Here is a 22,576-nt window from a genome sequence, read left to right on the forward strand (position 1 = left end):
AACTAAATAAACACATGAATGGCCAATGTCAATGCTCAAACTGTTCCTAACCCTAACACAAACCCTGGTCCTACCATACGCCATACGCCTAACCTTAATTTCTGACCATAAAATTAGTTGAGATTACAATGCTACTAACAACCCAACACACATATTTTATGCAAGAGTCTATTATCGAAAATCGGTTTCTAAACCAACCGTATGGTTGTCAGCAGTCCTAGAACAATAGCATGGAGGTCAACCGTTCTAGATTAATAACATGGAGGTCAACAGTTCTAGAACCATACCATGGAGGTCAACAGTTCTAGAACCATAACATGGAGGTCAACAGTTCTAGAACCATAACATGGAGGTCAACAGTTCTAGAACAATAGCATGGAGGTCAACAGTTCTAGAACAATAGAAATGATGAAAACAATACTAGAAACATGATACTCCCATCCAATCACACTCGGTGGTTTTAAGTTACCTGAAAATGCCTAAAAAAACCTGGGTTTGTATAGTAATAATAATTTTTACTGACCAAAGCAAAATAAGTAGTTTCAAATGCAGTTATTGAATAATTTCCCATATTTGCAAGTAAACATGGTCAAGGGAAACAATTGTAAATAAATCAAATCACTGACAACTTATCCTTGGATAAATAGCTTTAGGATAATCTCTCCTATCAGCTCTAAATTTATGCAAACGTTGAAATGAATTATGATTCTAAAATCGTTGGACAAATACTAGAAAAACGTTGGTTGCATTGTATAGATGATTGACTTTTAATATAATCATTGACAATTTTCTAAATATGCCATGTCTTAATGTTATTATTTATAAAAGTGTGAAAGCATTGATGTGCATTTTACACGGTGTTCGTATCGATAGACACATGGAACGAATGGCAGAGCGTTTGACTGACAATAAGTAAGTCTCGAGTTCGTATAGATAGACACATGGAACGAATGGCAGAGCGTTTGACTGACAATAAGTAAGTCTCGAGTTCGGATCCTGGCCTCAAGTAGGTAGGATGTCCCAGAGTCTACTCAGCTCTGATGGGCTGACGTTGGGGAAGGTAACTGCTGCTAGGCATCGTTATGACTACACCATCCCTTCAGGTAAACTCTACTTTATCTGGACCATGGACAGTATGAAACAGTGCTTTACATGTACCAGTGTAAAACTGCTGCGGTGTAATATTACGATACCATGAGACAAGAACAGTGCATCAATATACCCATGTGTCAACACAGTGTATCAATATACCCACTATTGTGTCATTACAAAATATCAATATACCCACTAATGTTTCACGACAATGTTTTAATATACCCACCAAAATATCACCGACCACTCTATCAAAATACCCACTAAAGTGTCACCACATTGTATCAAATAGATCTATTATCAAACCGATTGAAATGCCGATTCTGGATAAATATCCGTTTTCAATTTTTCGTTTCCTGTAAAATTTGAAAATGAGCTGGTAATTTGGTTTTGGTTTCGATTCAGAAACAAAGACAACACTATCAACCTAGCGCCCGTTGTATCTCTTCCTCAAAAGGGCCATTTATCGCGTTCATATATTTAATTCTGTTTACTTGGTGCACAATTATTTTTTTTATACAAGATTCTATTCTATTTTAAAGATTTAAGTAATTAAAAATGCATTAAAAATCATGTCTATATCCCGAGTTGCTATTCCCTGTAATGTTATATAAGAATATTCGAGAAAATTTAGGGGATATTACTTGTTATGACTGAGTATATTGTTGATGCTAGTTGGTTATCTATCCCACCCCCTCCCGTCCCACACCTGAACTGGGACAGCGTGTTAACGCCCCACCCCCATCATCCCACCCTACCTAGCGATGTGCAGGCTGAGGAAAGTACAGATCGCCGTCTTTGACCTGAGCCCGACCCAACTAACCTGCTATGCAAATTTGGTGAAACACGTAATGTGATACCCTATTGTATTCGAGGCATAGACCCCAAACTGGATGTTGAGGACCATAAAGATAGGACAGTTGAACGTTAGCTTTACTAGGATCTAGTCGTGTTGTGTTTTGTAATGTGTGGTAGGGCTGGCCCCTAGGGCTGGCCACTATTGATGTTCAAGATTATTTCCTGTTTTATTGAAGACCAAAGTAGTAACCATTAAAGTTGCCTTGCTGAAATTGTGTTTGCGTTTTACTTGAACCTCTCACTGCAGTCATCACCACCATCAGTACCAACCTTATGGATGACTCGTGACTCGTTTCGTAACATTACTCCAGGTTTATTAATTTATTTTTTTGATAGTGCAATAAAAATCATGACTTCATAACGGAAACCTTAGTTAAATCTTTAAAAATTAATCAATTAATCAAATTCAAACAATTTTAATTCACATTGCATTGTCACAAAGTTTTGACCCATGCGTTACTGTTGAATGCATTCGTTCTGGTAGAAGCAGTCAAAATATCGCTCATCAACCCAAAGTAATAAACAGATTAAAGGAGTTAATTATAGCGTAAAAGGAAAATAATTACAAAAATATTTATCAAACACAAATCGATGTCGTTAAAATGTAAAAAATAAACTCATGTTTTTATCCTAATATTAATATAATAATCTCCAAAATCATTCAAGAATTCAAATTGAAGATTTAGATTCCAAAATGCTCCCAATTAAATAATTCGATACACGTCATCAAAAATTGTGTAGCGCTTCACTTTCAACATCCTGTACACAATATGGCGCGGGTGTAGGATATAAATATTACTTCATCTTTAGATATTTAATATAAACATCTAAATATCAATTATATAAAATACAAGAGAACTGTTACAGCCCTACAGGGCGACATGTCGTTGTTCAGCATTAAAAGACTGAAACAAGCAGCAACGGAATTCGTTGGCGGTGGGACTGAAAAGGTAAAGACACGTCTTTTAGTGTCCTATAGTGTCCTTTAGTGTCCTGTACTCATGTCCTATAGTGTCTTATAGTGCCCTGTACTCACGTCATATAGTGTCCTATAGTGTCCTGTAGTGTCCTATAGTGTTCTATAGTGTCCTATACTAACGTCCTATAGTATCCTATAGTTCCATATAGTCACGTCCTTTTGTGTCCTATGGTGTCCTTTACTCACGTCATATAGTGTCCTATTGTGTCCTATTATGTCTTCTATTGTCCTATACCCACGTTCTACAATCTCCTATAGTGTCCTATAGTGTCCTTTACTCACGTCCTATGTGTCCCATACTCACTTCCTATAGTGTCCTATATTCTCCTATAGCGTCCTATAATCACGTCCTATACTCACGTCTTATAGTGTCCTATTGTGTCATATTATGTCTTCTATTGTCCAATACCAACGTCCTAGAGTATACTATAGTGCCCTGTAGTGCCCTATAGTGCCCTATAGTGTCCTATAGTGTACTTTATTCACGTCCTTTAGTATCCTTTTTTTGTCTCATACTCTCTTCCTATAGTGTCCTATTCTCACGTCTTATGGTGTCCTGTTGTGTCCTATTATGTCCTCTATTGTCCTATACTTACAGTCTGTAGTGCACTATAGTGTCCTTTTGTGTCCTATAGTGTCCTATAGCATTCTATATTCAAGATCCATAGTGTCCTTTAGTCACGTCCAACAGTGTCCTATAGTGTCCTATATTCACGTACTAAACTGTCCTATGCTAAAGTTCTATAGTGTCCTATAGTGTCTTATACTAAAGTCCTATAGTGTAATATACTATAGTAGTTTAGTTCCCTATGCTCACGCCCTATGGTGTCCTATAATATCGTGTACTCACGTACTATAGTGTCCTATAGTGCCCTAAAGTGTCCTATTCTTACGTCCTATAGAGTCGTAAACTCATAGTTCAATCATAGTAAGTTGGCCATAGCCTTAAGTTCCACCTTATAAACATGTACTCAGGTGACCTTACCAAGTTTGACGACAGCACTTCGATGATTATATTTTTACAAGGATAAAAGTATATTTGTAAAATGTGTCTTTAAAATAGCAGTATAAAATGCTAAACTCAAGCATTAAAATAATTTAGACATGTAATGTTTTATGAATAAACAATATAAAAATGATTATGTAGATAACTTAAAAATACGATTTAGCGTAAAAGACTACATTTCAATTTGTTTTCATTGAACCTAAACTATTACCCGAAGATTCACTTTTGTACGACAATTACTTGATGGATGTGAAAGTTCAAATATCTCGGAAAAACCCCTTTTTATTAATTTTTTTACTCAAATCTGTGCAGATATATATTTTTTAATAAATTCAACTATTTGAAGCAATATGGTATAGTAATAATATATATATATATATTTTTTTTTCCAGTTAATCGTATTTGATAATCAGCCTGACTGGAGCCAGCTGCCGTACGAGATTCTGCTGCACGTCTTCCGTTACCTTAGCAACAGCGACAAGTACCACGCCGCCCTCACCTGCAAGTCCTGGCTCCGTCCACTCTCAGTGCCGTCCGTGTGGGAGACTGGAGATTTTATTTTCGCCTCCGAGAGTGATGAGAAAGCGATCATGTTTGTAAAAATGACTGGCAAAACGTTACGTCACATGAAAGTAGAATGTAGAGCGAGCGGTTATCATTTGTCGGGTAAGTCACACAAATAGTGGTGGGAATGTGCGTCTATGTACGAACCCGTCGACAACAAATGTACATGTGTATTTTTTTTTTAAAGCAAGCAGAAGCCGCGCATCCTGTACTGACAAGCTGTACCAATTTTTGGCCAACTTATTGAACTCACGCAACCATCAAATTTGGACCTTCAAGCTAACCAATATCTGCAGTTTGGAAAACGATGGCATAAGAGAAAAGTCAAGGTCATTTTCAGAGCTCGCTCAACTCTTGACCAAAGTTTTGGAGGACCAGCAGCAGCTTCGTGTCCTTGACCTCAGCAACAGCCAAAAGTCTGTCAAACACCGTGGCTATGCTTGTTTTACCGTAAATGAAGGTCAGTATGGACAGTCTAACATTGGGAGTTAACAAGACGATAGTTGTTAACAAGACGTTAGGTGTTAACAAGACGTTAGGTGTTAACAAGACGTTAGGTGTTAACAAGACGTTAGGTGTTAACAAGACGTTGGGTGCTTGCACGGTTTGTATTTAGTTAGATTTTATTGTCGTGGTATCAACAGTCAACCTCATTTCAGTCAGTGGATTGTGGGCTGAGCATTATTATACTTTTAATGCATCGAAAATCAAAACAATGAAATGCTGATTTTTCTCCAAACATTATTTAACTATTTTAAATAAAAATGGAAACTTTATTTATATATTTCAAGGTATGAAGCTGCTGAATGCTGCTAGTAAAAACTGTGCCAACACGCTACAGAAACTTGCGATCTCCAGGCTCGTTAGGTTGATAGATATTTACCCTAATGACTTGAGCTTTCTTCCACAATTTCGAAGCGCTATCGCAGGTTTCAGCAAGTTATCAGGTTGGTTGAATGACTTCATTTTTTAAGTTAAAGGATTAGTTTGAATTTGTCTGGTCTTTTACATTTTTGAAACAAGTACATAATTATTAATAATATTTTCAATAATAAACAAACATTTATTTTACTATGACATAGTCAGGTAGCTAATGATGGTGGTTATAAATCTACATGGAAGTGGGCACTGGTCATCTCTAGTGTTTCATCACTGGCTGTAAAGTCAGGAGATTGGAAAAACACTTTTCAGTGTAGCAGTCCATCCAGTTTAAAACCACATTGATAAAAAACCTTGACCACCCAACTCTGACAAGATGTTGACCACCAACTATAACAAAAGCATGACCTAATAAGACCTTGACTACTCAACTATGATAAGATCTTGACCACCTAGCTCTGATAAGACCTTCACCAAACTCCGACAATACCTTGACTACTCCAGCTCTGACCTTGACTACCCAGCTCTGATAAGATCTAGACCACTTAGCTCTTAAAGACCTTATCCATCCAGCTCCGATAAGAACATGACCGTGCAGTTCTCTTAAGACTGACGCTTAGTGTACGTAATATTTGACTTGGTTACTGCTCTAGTCAACTCACCATATGTCACATAACGAGAGACCTTGTGACTTTCAGACCTGGACCTCAGCTACGGTTATTTGGAAGATGACCTGCTGCTCAGCTTAGCCAGGACAACAACCAGCCTGAAGGTGATCACAGTTCGTGTAGACAGGCCCCCATATTTCGAGAGTAGCACCACCCCTACAGCGTGGGAGAACCTTACAGCGGCATGTCCTGAGCTCCGAGTCATATTTTTCATCAAACCCACAACTGTGAGATTTTATTTTTTAAAACAAACCTATAGTACAACAATATTTTAAAAACAAAATAACATCAAATTACTTTAGCTATTAAACCAAAAGTCATGTCGGTCTGGTAACCGTTTTAACACAGACGCTTTTAGTATAGTAGATAAACAAGTAGCTTACCTTCTGTTAATTATTTTAGTCAGAGTAACATGGGACGGTGGTAGAGCACTAAGCTGTTAATCCGAAAGTCTTGATTTTTAATCCAGGGTTCAAGTCAGTAGAACGTCTCTAAGTCCAACCAACTCTGATTGGTAACTAACTCATATTAAGAATTAAAGACGAGTAGGCAAAGTGCTGACTACATCTCCTTTCATAAGCAGAGGCTGATTAACACGAACTCTACATCATCTGTCCAACAAATCGCTAGACCTATATTTATTGTTTACTTTTTAACACTGAGTTACAGAGTATTATTTCTAAGTAGATAAATCACAATTATATACAGAATTTCAAAGTAAGTCTTGAAAATAATTCCAATCAGGAGTCGTACTTCCAAGACACGACATTGATGCTAACACCATCCATGCCGCTCTATCAAGTCAAGTGGAAAGCAGGCAGTGTCATCGCTATAGAGAACTTAGAGAAGTTCTTTCAACATGTGGGACAAAACTTTCAGGTGAGGGGGATTAGCTTAACATGGGAAGAGGGTGGGGGTGGTAAATACTAGGTACAAAACTTTCATTTAGTCAATTCACGTTATTAAATTGTAGAAAATACAAATATATATTTTGTTAACAAATAGCTGAGCCGAAAATGTTGTCGCGCGGAATCAGCGTTTAACTAATTGTAGTTCCTGAAACTTAATGCAACAACACCCATGATTTTTACTCATATAATTATGTCTATGTTTACAGGAAACTTTACATCATCTTTATCTACAAACTGATGTTCGTCTAGACATGGAATGCATTGATGCGATGTTCAAAAGGTAAGTCAACATTCTAGTGTTGTTCTGGTTGTGATTTCAGGCTGTTAAATACATTTTGTAGGCTAAAAATTTATTAGTTGTTTGAATTGTAAGTAGTAAAACATATGGTGGAGGGTGCTGCAAGATTAAATGCATATTTTCTAATAGTTGTATGACTGTTGGGTTGGTTAAATCAATGAAGCAAACTTTCTATGAGATAATCTTATCAGATGAAGTAGAGTTTGTATGTGTATGTTTCTTGAACTCAGTATAAGACTAAATGGTGTAGCGTGCACCGTGCCCAACAGTTAGACAGGTATCTGACTCACGTTGGGGAAAAAGCTGGGTGGAGTAGAATCAGGTACCATCAGAGCTGGGTGGACTAGAGTCAGGTACCCATCAGTGCGGGGTGGGCTCAGCGATATCCTATTTTAGACACAAGTACAGTTTGTGTGCTACAACATGCGTAGCGTGTTAGATGCGATATGAGTTTCTAATCTGTGTCATACATGTATGTAATGCTATTCCTGCCCTATCTGTGTGTCCACAGTTTACAGCCGTGCACAAATCTAGACACCTTGTCGCTATGTTTGGACTGTGAAATGAGTGATGACGAGGAGATGTACACGAGAGTCATCAAAGATGTCATGAAACGATGTCCGGTCTCATGTGACGTCACACTGAACGGTCAAGCAGTCAAATAAAACTGGTCAGTCTGACACGTTTGGTGGGGTCAGGAGAGTTCACCATGTTGGACCAGTTCACGAATGGTTTTAGATCGTTATTAAAACAATGTTCTACACAAAATCTTCTGTTTTTTTTTTATTTCTACATAAAATTTATAAGTTTGATTATTGGATTTAAAACTTAAAAGTTCCGACTTACAATCAATTCATCAATACAATGATGAGCTAGATGGAAAGACAATTATGGGACCATAGCATGTAGGTGAACAGTTCTAGAACCATAGCATGTAGGTCAACAGTTCTAGAACAAAAGCATGGAGGTCAACAGTTCTAGAACAATAGCATGGAGGTCAACAGTTCTAGAACAATAGCATGGAGGTCAACAGTTCTAGAACAGTAGCATGGAGAAACAGTGGATTTGTATAATCATGATAATAATAATATAATAATAATAAGCAGAAGAAGTAGTTTCAAATGCATTTAGAGTGAATCATTTCCCATATTTGAAAGTAAACATTGTCAAGGGAAAGAATTACAACAATGGAATCTCTTTATTAAAACAATTACGAAAACATTGTAGAAAGGAATAAAGACAGTAGTTATAATATTTTATTTTATCGTCAAGTAGAAAAGTGTACAACAATTTTCAAACATTACAAAACGATATACTTTCTTCCGCTACTTAGGCTAACAACATGTATCATTTTACACCCGTACATTGTTTTTATAGTAAGCACTTCCATTACTTCAGGTTGAAGTTTTTTAGTCACTTTCTTTACTTTTTAGATCACATTTGAAAGAATGGACCTTATTAAAGTAGATTCAAAGAGCGGTTTACATTTTAATATGATCCACACAAAAAAATCATCAACTAACTGTCCTTCACAGAATATCAATATTCTGTTACAGGTTCGTGTAGCACGGTGTACAGAACTTCGATTAGCCGCATGTAATCTTATATATATATATATATATATATATATATATATATATATATATATATATATATATATACACTTTTCTGTTGTTTATATAACTTTCAATTAAAACAACAGTTGAACTATTTTAATCTTAGTTCAACCTAGTGGCCTGAATAGTATAATACGTACTCTTTGAAAACAGTTTTACATATTTAAAAAGTAAACAATTACATAGTCTACATTCTCGTAGCTTTTGTTTAACAAATAATTAAAAGTTTAAAAAAGAAATAAATAATAAATAGGCGTTAAATTTATACACAAAAGTAGTTGTAAATAATGATTGCATGTAGTTTAAATCTACAAAAAATTATTGATTTGTTGTGCTTTGTTTACATAATGTGCAAGTCGCTATTTACATAGAATTTGGATATTAATTTCAACAGAGTACATCCAATTTAAAAACGTGAGACTCGTTATGAGATAATTAAGTGAAAACTGAGCCTAGTATACAGGAGAAGATGTGTGATAAAACCCAGCTACGCAGGCATGTTTAGAAAATCTTGCCAATGATGTCTTCATACAACTTGTTGATTTTCTTATCCTGAAATGGAGAGTTAAAATTTAAGTATAGTCATTATGGTTGTGTAAGGTCTATGATAAAGAAAACATCAAACATATATTCTCGACTCTTTTTGTTTTGTTTCAATTAACTTTGTGGGCCGATCTATTGTTTTAAAAGAACCAGGAAAGACAAAATCAAACTACAAACTTACCATGAGATGAAATCAACACTGACAATTCACGGTGGGATAAAATCTATTCCCTGACAACTTGCCATGGGGTAAAATCAAATCATTGACAACTTTTCATGAAATGAAATCATATCACTAACACTTACCATTAGATAAAATCAAATCATTGACAACTTTCCATGGGATTAAATCATATCACTAAAACTTACCATGGGATAAATAGCTTTAGGATAATCTCTCCCATCTGTTCTCAATTTGGATAATTATTGAAACGAATTATGATTCTAAATTCGTTTGACAAATACAAGAAAAACGTTGGTTGCATGCTATAGATTATTAAATTTTTAATATAATCATAGACAATTTTCTAAATATGTAACTTTTAACTCATCGAAAGTATTAAAGTGCATGTATACAGTCTTTGTATCGATAGATACAACATGGAACGAAAGGCAGAGCGTTTGACTGACAATAAATAAGTCTCGAGTTCGGATCCTGAGCTTAAGTAGAGTCTACTCAGCTCTGATGAGTACTTGGCTGACTTTAGGGAAGGTAACTCTGCTAGGCATCATGCTGACCACACCATCCCTTTAGGCGAGCAATACTTTATCTGGACCATGGACAGTATGAATTAGTGCTTTACATGTACCAGTATACAACGGTTGTAGCGTCATATAACGATACCATGTGACCAGGACACTGTATCAATATACCCATGTGTCACCACAGTGTATCAATATACCCATGTGTCACCACAGTGTATCAATATACCCATGTGTCACCACAGTGTATCAATATACCCATGTGTCACCACAGTGTATCAATATACCCATGTGTCACCACAGTGTATCAATATAGCCATTTGTCACCACAGTGTATCAATATACCCATGTGTCACCACAGTGTATCAATATAGCCATTTGTCACCACAGTGTATCAATCCGATTGATCTGTCGATTCTGGATCAATATCCGTTTTTAATAACATGTTTCGTTTCCGGTTAAATTTTAAGCTGAATTGGTGAGAAAATTTAAGGCAAATTACTCTAGGTTTATTTTTATTTTTTTTGATAGCGCAATAATAAGCATTACTTCTGTCACAGACTGTATTATTAGGTATGTTTATTATATTGTGTTTTACATGAAGTTGCGTGAATGTAGAGTACCTGGCTAGCGGAAGGACTGTCTGAGCGACTCGTCATGTATTTTTCCACGCTTTTTGGTGAGATCGCTCATTGACGTAAGGGGAGAGAATGGACCGTATAAAAGGGGAGCGCAAGGTGAACGAAGGTGCTTGGACTGTGATTGTGTAGTAAGATGTAAGATGTCACCACGTCAGTTTGTTCTAGACTATAATGTAATAGTCATTTTTCTACTGTGGAATATTATTATTATTTCTCTTGGATCCATGTAAATAAAGTATGAAGTTACAAAGCACTGTTGCTCGTATTCTTGGATGAACAAACCCACAATAACAACAGTATCATATCATCAACTATATACGTGTTGTTACAACTTCATACAGGAAACGTTATTTAAATATTTAAAAATTAATGGACGCGAGCGAGTAAAGCATCAAAGGTATTCGAGAGGCCCTTTAAATATTTTTAAAATCATACACGGCGTTGATACAATTAATTTGGTTATAAAATCCTGTCTGTCTGTTTTTTTTTTCGGAATTTGCTAAAGATCGGATGTATTTGTTGTTTTTAATATTTTTGGTAACTAAATAAAGAAAAAGCAAAAACGATTTGGTTTTCACGTGTAATGGCGACATAAACAATGGCATCCTGCTATTTGATAGGCTACCATTAATTTTATTGTACACATTGTAAGCTAAATAAACCGGGAGTGATCTCCCCTAATATTCTTATATAACACTACGTGGGATGGCAACTCGGGATATAGACAAAATTTTAAACCATTTTGAATTTCTTAAACTTTTTAAAATAGAATAGAATCTCGTAGAAACACTAATTGCACACAAAGTGAACGCCAAGCCAAATGTGCATAATAGTGCGGAATATTAGTACTTTATAAATTCAAATGCGTCTTTTTGAAAAATCGGAAATAGCGTAAATTACTACTTCCGGTCAACGGAAATTACTCAAAACTTGACAGAAGGCAGAGAATTAGATCTTTTACTTTTATATGAAATGTTATGTATCTATCTGAAATAGTACTTACATTATATGCTTTTGAAAAATTCATAGTAAAAAAAGTTCCACTTCCGTTTATCGGAAATCTCTCAAACGTTCAAACGGATCTACGATTTTGATAATATATTTATATATGAAATTTCAACAACCTAGCTGTAACGGTACTCAAGTTATCGTGTTTACACATACACAGACACACAAAGTCACACACACACAGACACACAGACATACGGACAAGATTGCAAAATTATGTTTTTCCGTATCAGTGACTTTCTCCGTACTTCGTATATACGAGAAAGTAAAAATATTAAATTTTCTGAATTATTTTAAGGCCTAAGTTTTAATTTTTACAAGCTTTTATTTAACTCCCTTCCTCTGTCGTCAGTCGTCAGTCTGTCTGTCTAGATCGAAGACAATGCAATCTGAAATTAAATTTGACTTAATTGGATGCCTAATTAATTTTTTATGAATTAATTAAAATTTGGACCGAATTAGTAGGCATGTCTATCCAACCACACCACACGCGTCATCACGTTCAATGGCTGCGCCAACACGTTCAGTAGGCGCGCAATGGTTTTTAGTCATGTTACTCTATTGTAAATAAAACATGTAAAGTACTGAAAAAAAATCATAAAAAACGTTTTAATAACAAGCTTTTATGTAATAATGCACTAAAAAGTAGAAAATAAATTATAGACTACTATTTAAATAACTATAAAGAAAAGCGTGGGTGTCTTCCTTAACATTAGTAAAGGTATTCAATAGATACTAAAGTGACCAACGCTTTTCTTTATAGTTACTTAAATAGTAGTCTATAATGTATTTCCTACTGTTTAGTGCATTATTACATAAAAGCTTGTTATTAAAACGTTTTTTATGAATTTTTAAATTTTTTTTACGCAAAAATCCAAAAGAAAAACATGTTTTAATCCATGTCAACAATGTGATTGATGGATTCTCGTCAACTCGGTCGTCTCCATTAATTAATAAAATTTTAACAACTTTAATTCACATTGCATTGTCACCAAGTCTTGACCCACTTGTCAAGGTTGAATGCAATCGTTGTAGTAGAAGTGGTCAAAATGTCGCTGGTCAACTCCGAACTCCGAAAAAATTAATTAGGCCTACATTGTGAACGAAAAAAAAAATCAAAGAAAATTAATCAAACTGAAATCGATGTCGTAAAAATATAATAAAAAAACACAAACGGATGCCTAATCTAATATGTTTTTAAAAAAAACCCTCCAAAATCATTAAAGAATTCATTCTTTTAAAATTCCAAAGTGCTTTCATTTTAAATCATTAGATAAACGTCATCAAAAATTGTGTAGCGCATCAATTTCGACATCCTGTAACCAATATGGCGGAATTTATATAGGGAAATTTTATAAGAATTTTATCTTCCCTTTTATTTTTGAAAAAAATTAAATTAAATAGTGCGACATGTCGTTGTTAAACATGACACGACTCAAAAAAGTTGCAGAATTTTTTGGCCTTGTACAGAAACAGGTAAAGACACGTCCTATTGTTTCGTATAGTGTCCTATACTCACGCCATTTAGTACCCTATAGTGTCTTATACTCACTGTGATAGTTCAAATATCTTGGATGAACCCCTTTTTATTGTTTTACTTAAATCCGTGCAGATATATATTTTTAATATATTTAACTATTTGAAGCAATATTTATAATATAGCAATAACATATTTATATTTTTCCAGGTAATCGTACTTGATAATCAGCCTGACTGGAGCCAGCTGCCGTACGACATTTTGCTGCACGTCTTCCGTTACCTGAGCAACAGCGACAAGTACCACGCCGCCCTCACCTGCAAGTCTTGGCTCCGTCCACTTTCAGTGCCGTCCTTATGGCAGTCCGGAGATTTTAATTTTAACTCCAAGAATGATGAGAAGGCCATCAGGTTTGTAAAAATCAGCGGGAAAACATTACGTCACATCAACGTAGAATGTAGAGCGAACGATTACAGTGTTTTGGGTAAGTCACACAAATAGTGGTAGAAATGTGCGTCTTTGTACGAACCAGTTGACAACAAATGTACATGTGTGCTCTCTTGGTTTTTAAAGGATATGAACGCAGCGCATCCTGTACAGAGTTGTTGTACCAATTCCTAGCGAACTTAGTGAACTCACGCAACCGCCAGATTTTGACCTTCAAGCTTACCAATCTGTGCAGTTTGAAAATAAATGGCATAAGGGAACAGTCAAGGTCATTTTCAGAGGTCTCTCATCTCTTGGGCCAAGTTTTGTACGACCAGCAGCAGCTTCGTTTACTTGACCTCAGCAACAGCCAAAAGTCTGTCAAACACCGTGGCAATGCTTGTTTTACCGTAGATGAAGGTCAGTATGGACAGTGTTAAAAAGACGCTGGGTGCTTGCAAGGTTTGTATTTAGTTAGATTTTATTCTGGTGGTATTAATGCATCGAAAATCAAAACAATAAAATGCTTTTTTTTCAAAACATGATTAAACTATTTAACAATAAAAATGGAAACTTTATATATTCCAAGGTATGAGACTGTTGAATGCTGCTAGTAAAAACTGCGCCAACACGCTTCAGAAACTTACGATCGCCAGGTTCGTTAGCTTGAAAGACTTGAGCTTTCTTCCACAACTTCGAAGCGCCATCGCAGGTTTCAGCAAGTTGTCAGGTGGGTTGAATAGTTGTATGACGTTTTTTTAAGTTAAATCAATAGTTTGATTTAGTCTGTTCTTCAACATATTTAAAACAAGTACATAATTATGAATAATACTTTCAATAACAAACATTCGTTTTTCTATGACGTAGTATGATAGCTAATGATGGTGATTATAACTCTACATGGACGTGAGCACTGGTTATCTCTAGTATTTCCTCACTAGTAGTTTAGTTTGGAGAGTAGACAAACACTTTTCAGTGTAGCAGTCGTCCATGTTGAAAATGACATTGACCAGCCAGTTTTGATAACCTCAACAAGATATTGACTACCAAACACTGACAAGACCTTGTCCATCCAGCTCTGATAACAACATGACCGAACAGTTATCTTAAGAATAAGGCTATGTGACGTAATATTTGACTTGGTTTCTGCTCTAGTCAACTCACCAACTGTCACATAACGAGAGACCTTGTGACTTTCAGACCTGGACCTAAGCTACGGTTATTTGGAAGATGACCTTCTGCTCAGCTTAGCCAATACAACAACTAGCCTGAAGGTGATCACAGTTCGTGTAGACAAGCCCCCAAATTTCGAGAGTAGCACCACCCCTGAAGCGTGGGAGAACCTTACAGCGGCATGTCCTGAGCTCCGAGTCATATTTTTCATCAAACCCACAACTGTGAGATTTTGTTTATAAAAAAAACCTTCAGTACAACAATATTTTGAAAACAAAATAGCATCAAATTACTTTTGCTATTGAATTAAATTTATGTCGGTCTGATAACCGTTTTAACACAGCCGCTTTTAGTAAAGTAGATAAAAAAGTAGCTTACCTTTTGTTAATTATTTTAGTCAGACTAACATGCAACGGTCGTAGAGCGCTATGCTGTTAATCCGAAAGTCTCGAGTTCAAATCCAAGGTTCAAGTCAGTAGAACGTCTCTAAGTCCAACCAAATCTAATGGGTACCTAACTCATGAAAGGGAGGAGTAGTCAGCATTTTGCCTACTCGTCTTTAATTCTGAATATGTGTCGAGGTCAATTAACATATGAACTGTACTTCATCAGCCCAACGGATTGCTAGGCCTACAATTATTCTTTACTTTTTAACATTGAGTTACAGAGTATTATTTCCAAGTTGAGAAATCACAATTAAATACAGAATTTCAAAGTAAGTCTTGAAAATAATTCCATTCAGGAGTCGTACTTCCAAGACACGACATTGATGCTAACACCGTCCATGCCACTCTATCAAGTCAAGTGGAAATCAAGCAGTGTCATCGCTATAGAGAACTTAGAGGAGTTCTTTCAACATTTGGGACAGAAATTTCAGGTGAGGGGGATCAGCTCCACACTGGGTACAGACCTTTCACTTAGTACATTCACGTTACTGAATGGTAGAAATACAAAGATCCGAGGCGAAAATGCTATTGCCTGGAATCAGCGTTAAATTAATTGAAGTTCTTGGAACTTAATGCAACAACAATCATGATTTTTACTCATATAATTGGTATGTGTTTACAGGAAACTTTACACCATCTTTATCTACAAACTGATGTTCGTTTAGATATGGAATGCATTGATGCGATGTTCAAAGGGTAGGTGAAGATTTTATTGTTGTTTTGGCTGTGGTTTCAGGCTGTTAAATACATTTTGTATTAGTTGTTTGATTTGTAAGTCGTAAGATATATGGTCGAGGGAGCTGCAAGATTAAATGCATATGTTCTAATTGTTGGGTTGGTTAAATCAATGAAGCAAACTTTTGTGTGAGATAATCTTATTTGAGTTTGTATGTGTATGTTTCTTAAACTCTGTATATGACTAAATGGTGTAGCGTGCACCGTGCCCAACAGTTAGACAGGTATCTGAATCACGTTGGGGAACGAGCTGGGTGGGCTAGAGTCATGTACCATCAGAGCTGGGTGGACTAGAGTCAAGTACCCATCATAGCTGGGTGGACTAGAGTCAGGTACCCATTAGACTTGGGTGGACTAGAGTCAGGTACCCATTAGACTTGGGTGGACTAGAGTCAGGTACCCATTAGAGCTGGGTGGAGTAGAGTCAGGTACCATTGCGTGGGTTGGAGTCAGGTACCTTTGAGTCAGGTACCCATCAGTGCGGGGTGGGCTCAGCGACATCCTAGAGTCCCTAATCTGGACACAAGTACAATTTGTGTGCTACAACATGCTAGGCATTTGAGCTGCTTCTGTATGTTCAATACTTAGGATGGCTAAGTTATTGACCCAAAGGGCATATCTAAAACGTGTTTCATAACATCATCATAATCGAGAGACTTGGGGCGTCAAACTGTATACTACTTCCGATGCGGCTGAAGGACGCCACTTATTTTCTTTAGCTATTGATTATAGTAGCCCTCCTTATCCCTAGGGCATGGCGCTCATTAAAACAAGCGTATGCGCCGTAGTGCTCACGGGGGGGGGGGGAGAGCCCGGGGCGACGGCTGATGCACCTCTCCAGTTTGACCGTTGAATTAAGCAGTAACCCTGGCTCCTTGTGCAGGACATCCAATTAACTGACCACGAGTGCTAAGAAAGCCGCTGGAAAACTCTGGGCGGAAAACTGAACCGCCTTAATGTCAAGGGGCCGCTCCCCGAACGAAAAAAATAAATAAATTTATTGGCAGAAAACTTTACAGGAGTTTCTTTCTGGCTTATATTCGAGGGAGAAGGCAGTGCTCCTCATGTGTGGAGTTGTAGTAGGAAATTTCACGGTCAGCTGAGGTTTGTCTGAATTATTCTAAACGACTTCCCAGTGTGTCTTGGTGAATGGATCATTTTTGTATTAATGCATAAAGGACACGGAGACAGACAAACAAAAATCATTAAGTAGCGGAATATTGATTAGAGATAAATTAGATCAACAAACACGTTGTGATTAAGGTTAAAACTAGGAAAACATTGACACTTTTTCCACTTAGCTTGTTGTGAAAACACTGTCTACGGCCATTATTAACAAAGAAATGGCTCAGTTGTAATCATGGATTGAAGGAATTTCGGTGCGGATAGAGAGTTGAGAGGGTAGGGGTGCAGGTGTGTGGAGGTGGGGTAGAGAGTTTTTAGCGATGCGTAAAAAATTGTGGGTTCCGGATGCCACAAAAGAGTCAAAGTTCAATTATATTTATAGGTTAGTTCTCTCAACGGCTTGCCCGACAATGCAACAATGCCTATAGTGTTATTAATATCGATGAACAGAAAGAAACAATGCCTATAGGGTTATTGATACCGATGGGCCTTGTTCACTTCCCCCCCCCCCCCTTCACTCCACAGTAAGAAACGTTTGAGGTCTTTTTTTAATTTTTTATTACTTCTACGGTAGAAAAGAAACTGGATTTCCGTTTTCTTTCTAAAATTATTTTTATAATACAAATATTAAAATGTAAATTTTTTAAAAATTTAGAGAGGGGAAAGGGTCCCTATTTGCCTTGGGCCCCTATGCCTTGCTTACGCTAGCTTTACGGTAGCTACGCCACTGGCTTGGCGAGTCAGGTACGATATGAGTTTCTGATGTGTGTCATACATGTACGTAATGATATTTCTACCCTGCCTGTGTGTCCACAGTTTACAGCCGTGCACAAATCTGGACACCTTGTCACTAGGTTTGACCTGTGAAATGAGTGATGACGAGGAGATGTACACGAGAGTCATCAGAGATGTCATGACGCGATGTCCGCTCTCATGTGACGTCACACTGAACTGTCAAGCAGTCAAATAAAACTTGTCAGTCTGACACGGTGAGTGGGGTCAGGAGAGTTCACCATGTTGGACCAGTTCACGAATGTTTTTAGATCGTTATTAAAACAATGTTCTACACAAAATCTTCTGTTTTTTTATTTCTACATAAAATTTATAAGTTTGATTATTGGATTTAAAACCTAAAAGTTCCGACTTACAACCAATTCATCAATGCAATGATGAGCTAGATGGAAAGACAATTATTGGACCGTGAAGCTAATAGTAGATGTAAACAGTTCTAGAACCATAGCATGAAGGTCAACAGTTCTAGAACAATAGCATGGAGGTCAACAGTTCTAGAACAATAGCATGGAGGTCAACAGTTCTAGAACAATCGCATGGAGAAACCCTGGATTTGTATAATAATGATAATAATAATATAATAATAATAAGCAGAAGAAGTAGTTTCAAATGCATTTAGAGTGAATCATTTCCCATATTGGATTGTAAACATTGTCAAAGGAAAAAATTACAACAATGGAATATCTTTATAGAAACAATTAAGAAAACATTGTAGAAAGGAATAAAGACAGTAGTTATAATATTTTATTTTATCGTCAAGTAGAAAAGTGTACAACAATTTTCAAACATTACAAAACGATATACTTTCTTCCGCTACTTAGGCTAACAACATTTATAATTTTACACCCGTACATTGTTTTAATATTAAGCACTTCAGGTTGAAGTTGTTTAGTCAGTTTCTTTACTTTTCAGATCACATTTGAAAGAATTGACCGTATTAAAGTTGATTCAAAGAGCGGTTTAAATTTTAATATGATCAACACAAAAAAAATCACAGAACATCAATATTTCTTATAGCTTCGTGTAGCACGGTGTACAGAACTTCGATTACCCGCATGTAATCTTATATATATCTATATATATATATACACACACGTTTCTGTTGTTTATATAACTTTCAATTAAAACAACAGTTAACTTTTTTAATCTTAGTTCAACCTAGTGGCCTGAATAGTACAATACGTACTCTTTGAAAACAGTTTTTCATATTTAAAAAGTAAACAATTACGTCATAGTCTACATTCTCGTAGTTTTTATTTAACAAATAATTAAAAGTTTAAAAATTAAATAAATAATAAATAGGCGTTAAATTTATACACAAAAGTAGTTGTAAAATAATGATTGCATGTAGTTTAAATCTACAAGAATTTATTGATTTGTGGTGCTTTGTTTACATAATGTGCAAGTCGCTATTTACATAGAGTTTGGATATTATTTTCAACAGAGTACATCCAATTTAAAAATGTGAGACCCGTTATGAGATAATTAAGTGAATACTGATCCAATTATCCAAAAGAAGATTGTGATAAAACCTTGCTATCCAGGCTTGTTTAGAAAATCTTGCCAATGATGTCTTCATAAAACTTGTTGATCCTGAAATGGGGAGTTACAATTTAAGTATAGTCTTTATGGTTTTGTAAGGTCTATGATAAAGAAAACATCAAACATATCTTCTCGACTCTTTTTGTTTTGTTTCAATTAACTTTGTGGGCCGATTTATTGTTTTAAAAGAACCAGGAAAGACAAAATCAAACTACAAACTTACCATGAGATGAAATCAACACTGACAATTCGCGGTGGGATAAAATCTATTCCCAGACAACTTGCCATGGGATAAAATCAAATCATTGACAACTTTCCATGGAATGAAATCATATCACTAAAACGTACCATGGGATAAATAGCTTTAGGATAATCTCTCCCATCTGTTCTCAATTTGGATAAATATTGAAACAAATTATGATTCTAAAATCGTTTGACAATTCAAGAAAAACGTTGGTTGCATGCTATAGATTATTACATTTTTAATATAATCATAGACAATTTTCTAAATATGTAACTTTTAACTCAGTGAAAGTATTAAAGTGCATGTATACAGTCTTTGTATCGATAGATACAACATGGAACGAAAGGCAGAGCGTTTGACTGACAATACGTAAGTCTCGAGTTCGGATCCTGAGCTTAAGTAGAGTGTACTCAGCTCTGATGGGTACTTGGCTGACGTTGGGGAAGGTAACTGCTGATAGGCATCATGCTGACCACACCATCCGTTTAGGCGAGCAATACTTTATCTGGACCATGGACCGTGTGAATTAGTGCTTTACATGTACCAGTATACAACGGTTGTAGCGTCATATAACGATACCATGTGACCAGGACAGTGTATCAATATACCCATGTGTCACCACAGTGTATCAATATAGCCATTTGTCACCACAGTGTATCAATATAGCCATTTGTCACCACAGTGTATTAATATACCCATGTGTCACCACAGTGTATCAATATAACCACTAATGTGTCACCACACTTTTTTAATATACCCACCAAAATATCACAGACCATTGCCACCACAGTGTATCAATATACCCATGTGTCACCACAGTGTATCAATATAGCCATTAGTCACCACAGTGTATCAATCCGATTGAGCTGTCGATTCTGGATCAATATCCGTTTTCAATAACATGTTTCGTTTCCGGTTAAATTTTAAGCTGAATAGGCGAGAAAATTTAAGGCAAATTACTCTAGATCTAGGTTTATTTTTTTTTTTGATAGCGCAATAATAAGCATTACTTCTGTCACAGACTGTATTATTAGGTATGTTTATTATATTGTGTTTTACATGAAGTTGCGTGAATGTAGAGTACCTGGCTAGCGGAAGGACTGTCTGAGCGACTCGTCATATATTTTTCCACGCTTTTTGGTGAGATCGCTCATTGACGTAAGGGGAGAGAATGGACCGTATAAAAGGGGAGCGCAAGGTGAACGAAGGTGCTTGGACTGTGATTGTGTAGTAAGATGTAAGATATCACCACGTCAGTTTGTTCTAGACTATAATGTAATAGTCATTTTTCTACTGTGGAATATTATTATTATTTCTCTTGGATCCATGTAAATAAAGTTTGAAGTTACAAAGCACTGTTGCTCGTATTCTTGGATGAACAAACCCACAATAACAACAGTATCATATCATCAACTATATACGTGTTGTTACAACTTCATACAGGAAACGTTATTTAAATATTTAAAAATTAATGGACGCGAGCGAGTAAAGCATCAAAGGTATTCGAGAGGCCCTTTAAATATTTTTAAAATCATACACGGCGTCGATACAATTAATTTGGTTATAAAATCCTGTCTGTCTGTTTTTTTTTCGGAATTTGCTAAAGATCGGATGTATTTGTTGTTTTTAATATTTTTGGTAACTAAATAAAGAAAAAGCAAAAACGATTTGGTTTTCACGTGTAATGGCGACATAAACAATGGCATCCTACTATTTGATAGGCTATTATTAATTTTATTGTACACATTGTAAGCTAAATAAACCGGGAGTGATCTCCCCTAATATTCTTATATAACACTACGTGGGATGGCAACTCCGGATAAAGACAATATTTTAAACCATTTTGAATTTCTTAAACTTTTAAAAATAGAATAGAATCTCGTAGAAACACTAATTGCACACAAAGTGAACGCCAAACAAAATGTGCATAATAGTGCGGAATATTAGTACTTTATAAATTCACATGCGTCTTTTAGAGAAATCGGAAATAGCGTAAATTACTACTTCCGGTGAACATAAATTACTCAAAACTTGACAGAAGGCAGAGAATTAGATATTTCACTTTTATGTGAAATTTTATGTATCTATAGTACTCACGTTATATGCTTTTGAAAAATTCAAAGTAGAAAAAGTTCCACTTCCGTTTATCTGAAATCGCTCAAAAGTTTAAACGGATCTACGATTTAAATATAGTACTTAACGGCACTCAAGTTATCGTGTTTACACACACACACACAGACATACACCTACAAACACAGACACACAAACATACGGACAAGAATTCAAAATTATGTTTTTCCGTATCAGTGAGTTGTAATGCACGATTACAAGACTTTCTCTATACTTCGTATTTACGAGAAAGTAAAAATATTAAATTTTCTGTATTATTTTAAGGCCTAAGTTTTTTTTTTATATTTTTTTACGGTCGCCTTGATTGCAAAATCCAAAAGAAAAACATGTTTTAATCCATGTCAACAATATGATTGATGGATTCTCGTCAACTCTGTCGTCTCCATTATTTAATAAAATTTTAACAACTTTAAATTCACATTGCATTGTCACCAAGTCTTGACCCACTTGTCAAGGTTGAATGCAATCGTTGTAGTAGAAGTGGTCAAAATGTCGCTGGTCAACTCCGAACTCCGAAAAAATTAATTAGGCCTACATTGTGAACGAAAAAAAAAATCAAAGAAAATTAATACAACTGAAATCGATGTCGTAAAAATGTAATAAAAAAACACAAACGGATGCCTAATCTAATATGTTTTTAAAAACAACCCTCCAAAATCATTAAAGAATTCACGTTTTAAATTCCAAAGTGCTTTCATTTTAAATCATTCGATAAACGTCA

General features: G+C 35.8%; 2 protein-coding genes across 3 annotated transcripts; both read left to right on the plus strand.

The window, feature by feature from the left end:
- The first annotated feature begins 2,703 nt into the window (after positions 1-2,703).
- LOC131938882 (uncharacterized) lies at positions 2,704-7,975 on the plus strand. Its single transcript, XM_059297105.1, has 8 exons — positions 2,704-2,900; positions 4,328-4,601; positions 4,687-4,959; positions 5,291-5,446; positions 6,077-6,273; positions 6,791-6,925; positions 7,164-7,237; positions 7,767-7,975. The coding sequence occupies exons 1-8, from the start codon at positions 2,832-2,834 to the stop codon at positions 7,918-7,920; spliced, it is 1,332 nt and encodes a 443-aa protein (XP_059153088.1). The 5' UTR covers positions 2,704-2,831; the 3' UTR covers positions 7,921-7,975.
- Positions 7,976-13,153: 5,178 nt separating this feature from the next.
- Positions 13,154-18,184, plus strand: LOC131938884 (F-box/LRR-repeat protein 3). 2 transcript variants are annotated; one of them, XM_059297107.1, is made up of 8 exons: positions 13,154-13,241; positions 13,453-13,726; positions 13,816-14,088; positions 14,258-14,398; positions 14,869-15,065; positions 15,584-15,718; positions 15,910-15,983; positions 17,964-18,184. In XM_059297107.1, exons 1-8 carry the CDS (start codon positions 13,176-13,178, stop codon positions 18,115-18,117), a joined length of 1,314 nt encoding a protein of 437 aa, XP_059153090.1. In that variant the 5' UTR covers positions 13,154-13,175; the 3' UTR covers positions 18,118-18,184. The 2 variants fall into 2 exon arrangements, with proteins under 2 accessions (XP_059153090.1, XP_059153091.1); XM_059297108.1 differs by having other exon boundaries at positions 13,474-13,726.
- Positions 18,185-22,576: the final 4,392 nt, after the last annotated feature.

Source organism: Physella acuta, unplaced genomic scaffold, assembly GCF_028476545.2.
Source record: "Physella acuta isolate Inbredline_101_S28 unplaced genomic scaffold, ASM2847654v3 ptg000258l, whole genome shotgun sequence".
NCBI lineage: Eukaryota > Metazoa > Mollusca > Gastropoda > Physidae > Physella > Physella acuta.

Excerpts from the sequence above, each read along its gene's own strand:
- LOC131938882 (XM_059297105.1), top strand. The coding sequence starts at position 2,832 with ATGTCGTTGTTCAGCATTAAAAGACTGAAACAAGCAGCAACGGAATTC. Across the intron at positions 4,602-4,686 it reads GAGCGGTTATCATTTGTCGG|CAAGCAGAAGCCGCGCATCC; the intron begins GTAAGTCACACA and ends TTTTTTTTAAAG. Across the intron at positions 4,960-5,290 it reads TTGTTTTACCGTAAATGAAG|GTATGAAGCTGCTGAATGCT; the intron begins GTCAGTATGGAC and ends ATATATTTCAAG.
- LOC131938884 (XM_059297107.1), top strand. The coding sequence starts at position 13,176 with ATGTCGTTGTTAAACATGACACGACTCAAAAAAGTTGCAGAATTTTTT. Across the intron at positions 13,727-13,815 it reads GAACGATTACAGTGTTTTGG|GATATGAACGCAGCGCATCC; the intron begins GTAAGTCACACA and ends TGGTTTTTAAAG. Across the intron at positions 15,719-15,909 it reads ATTTGGGACAGAAATTTCAG|GAAACTTTACACCATCTTTA; the intron begins GTGAGGGGGATC and ends ATGTGTTTACAG.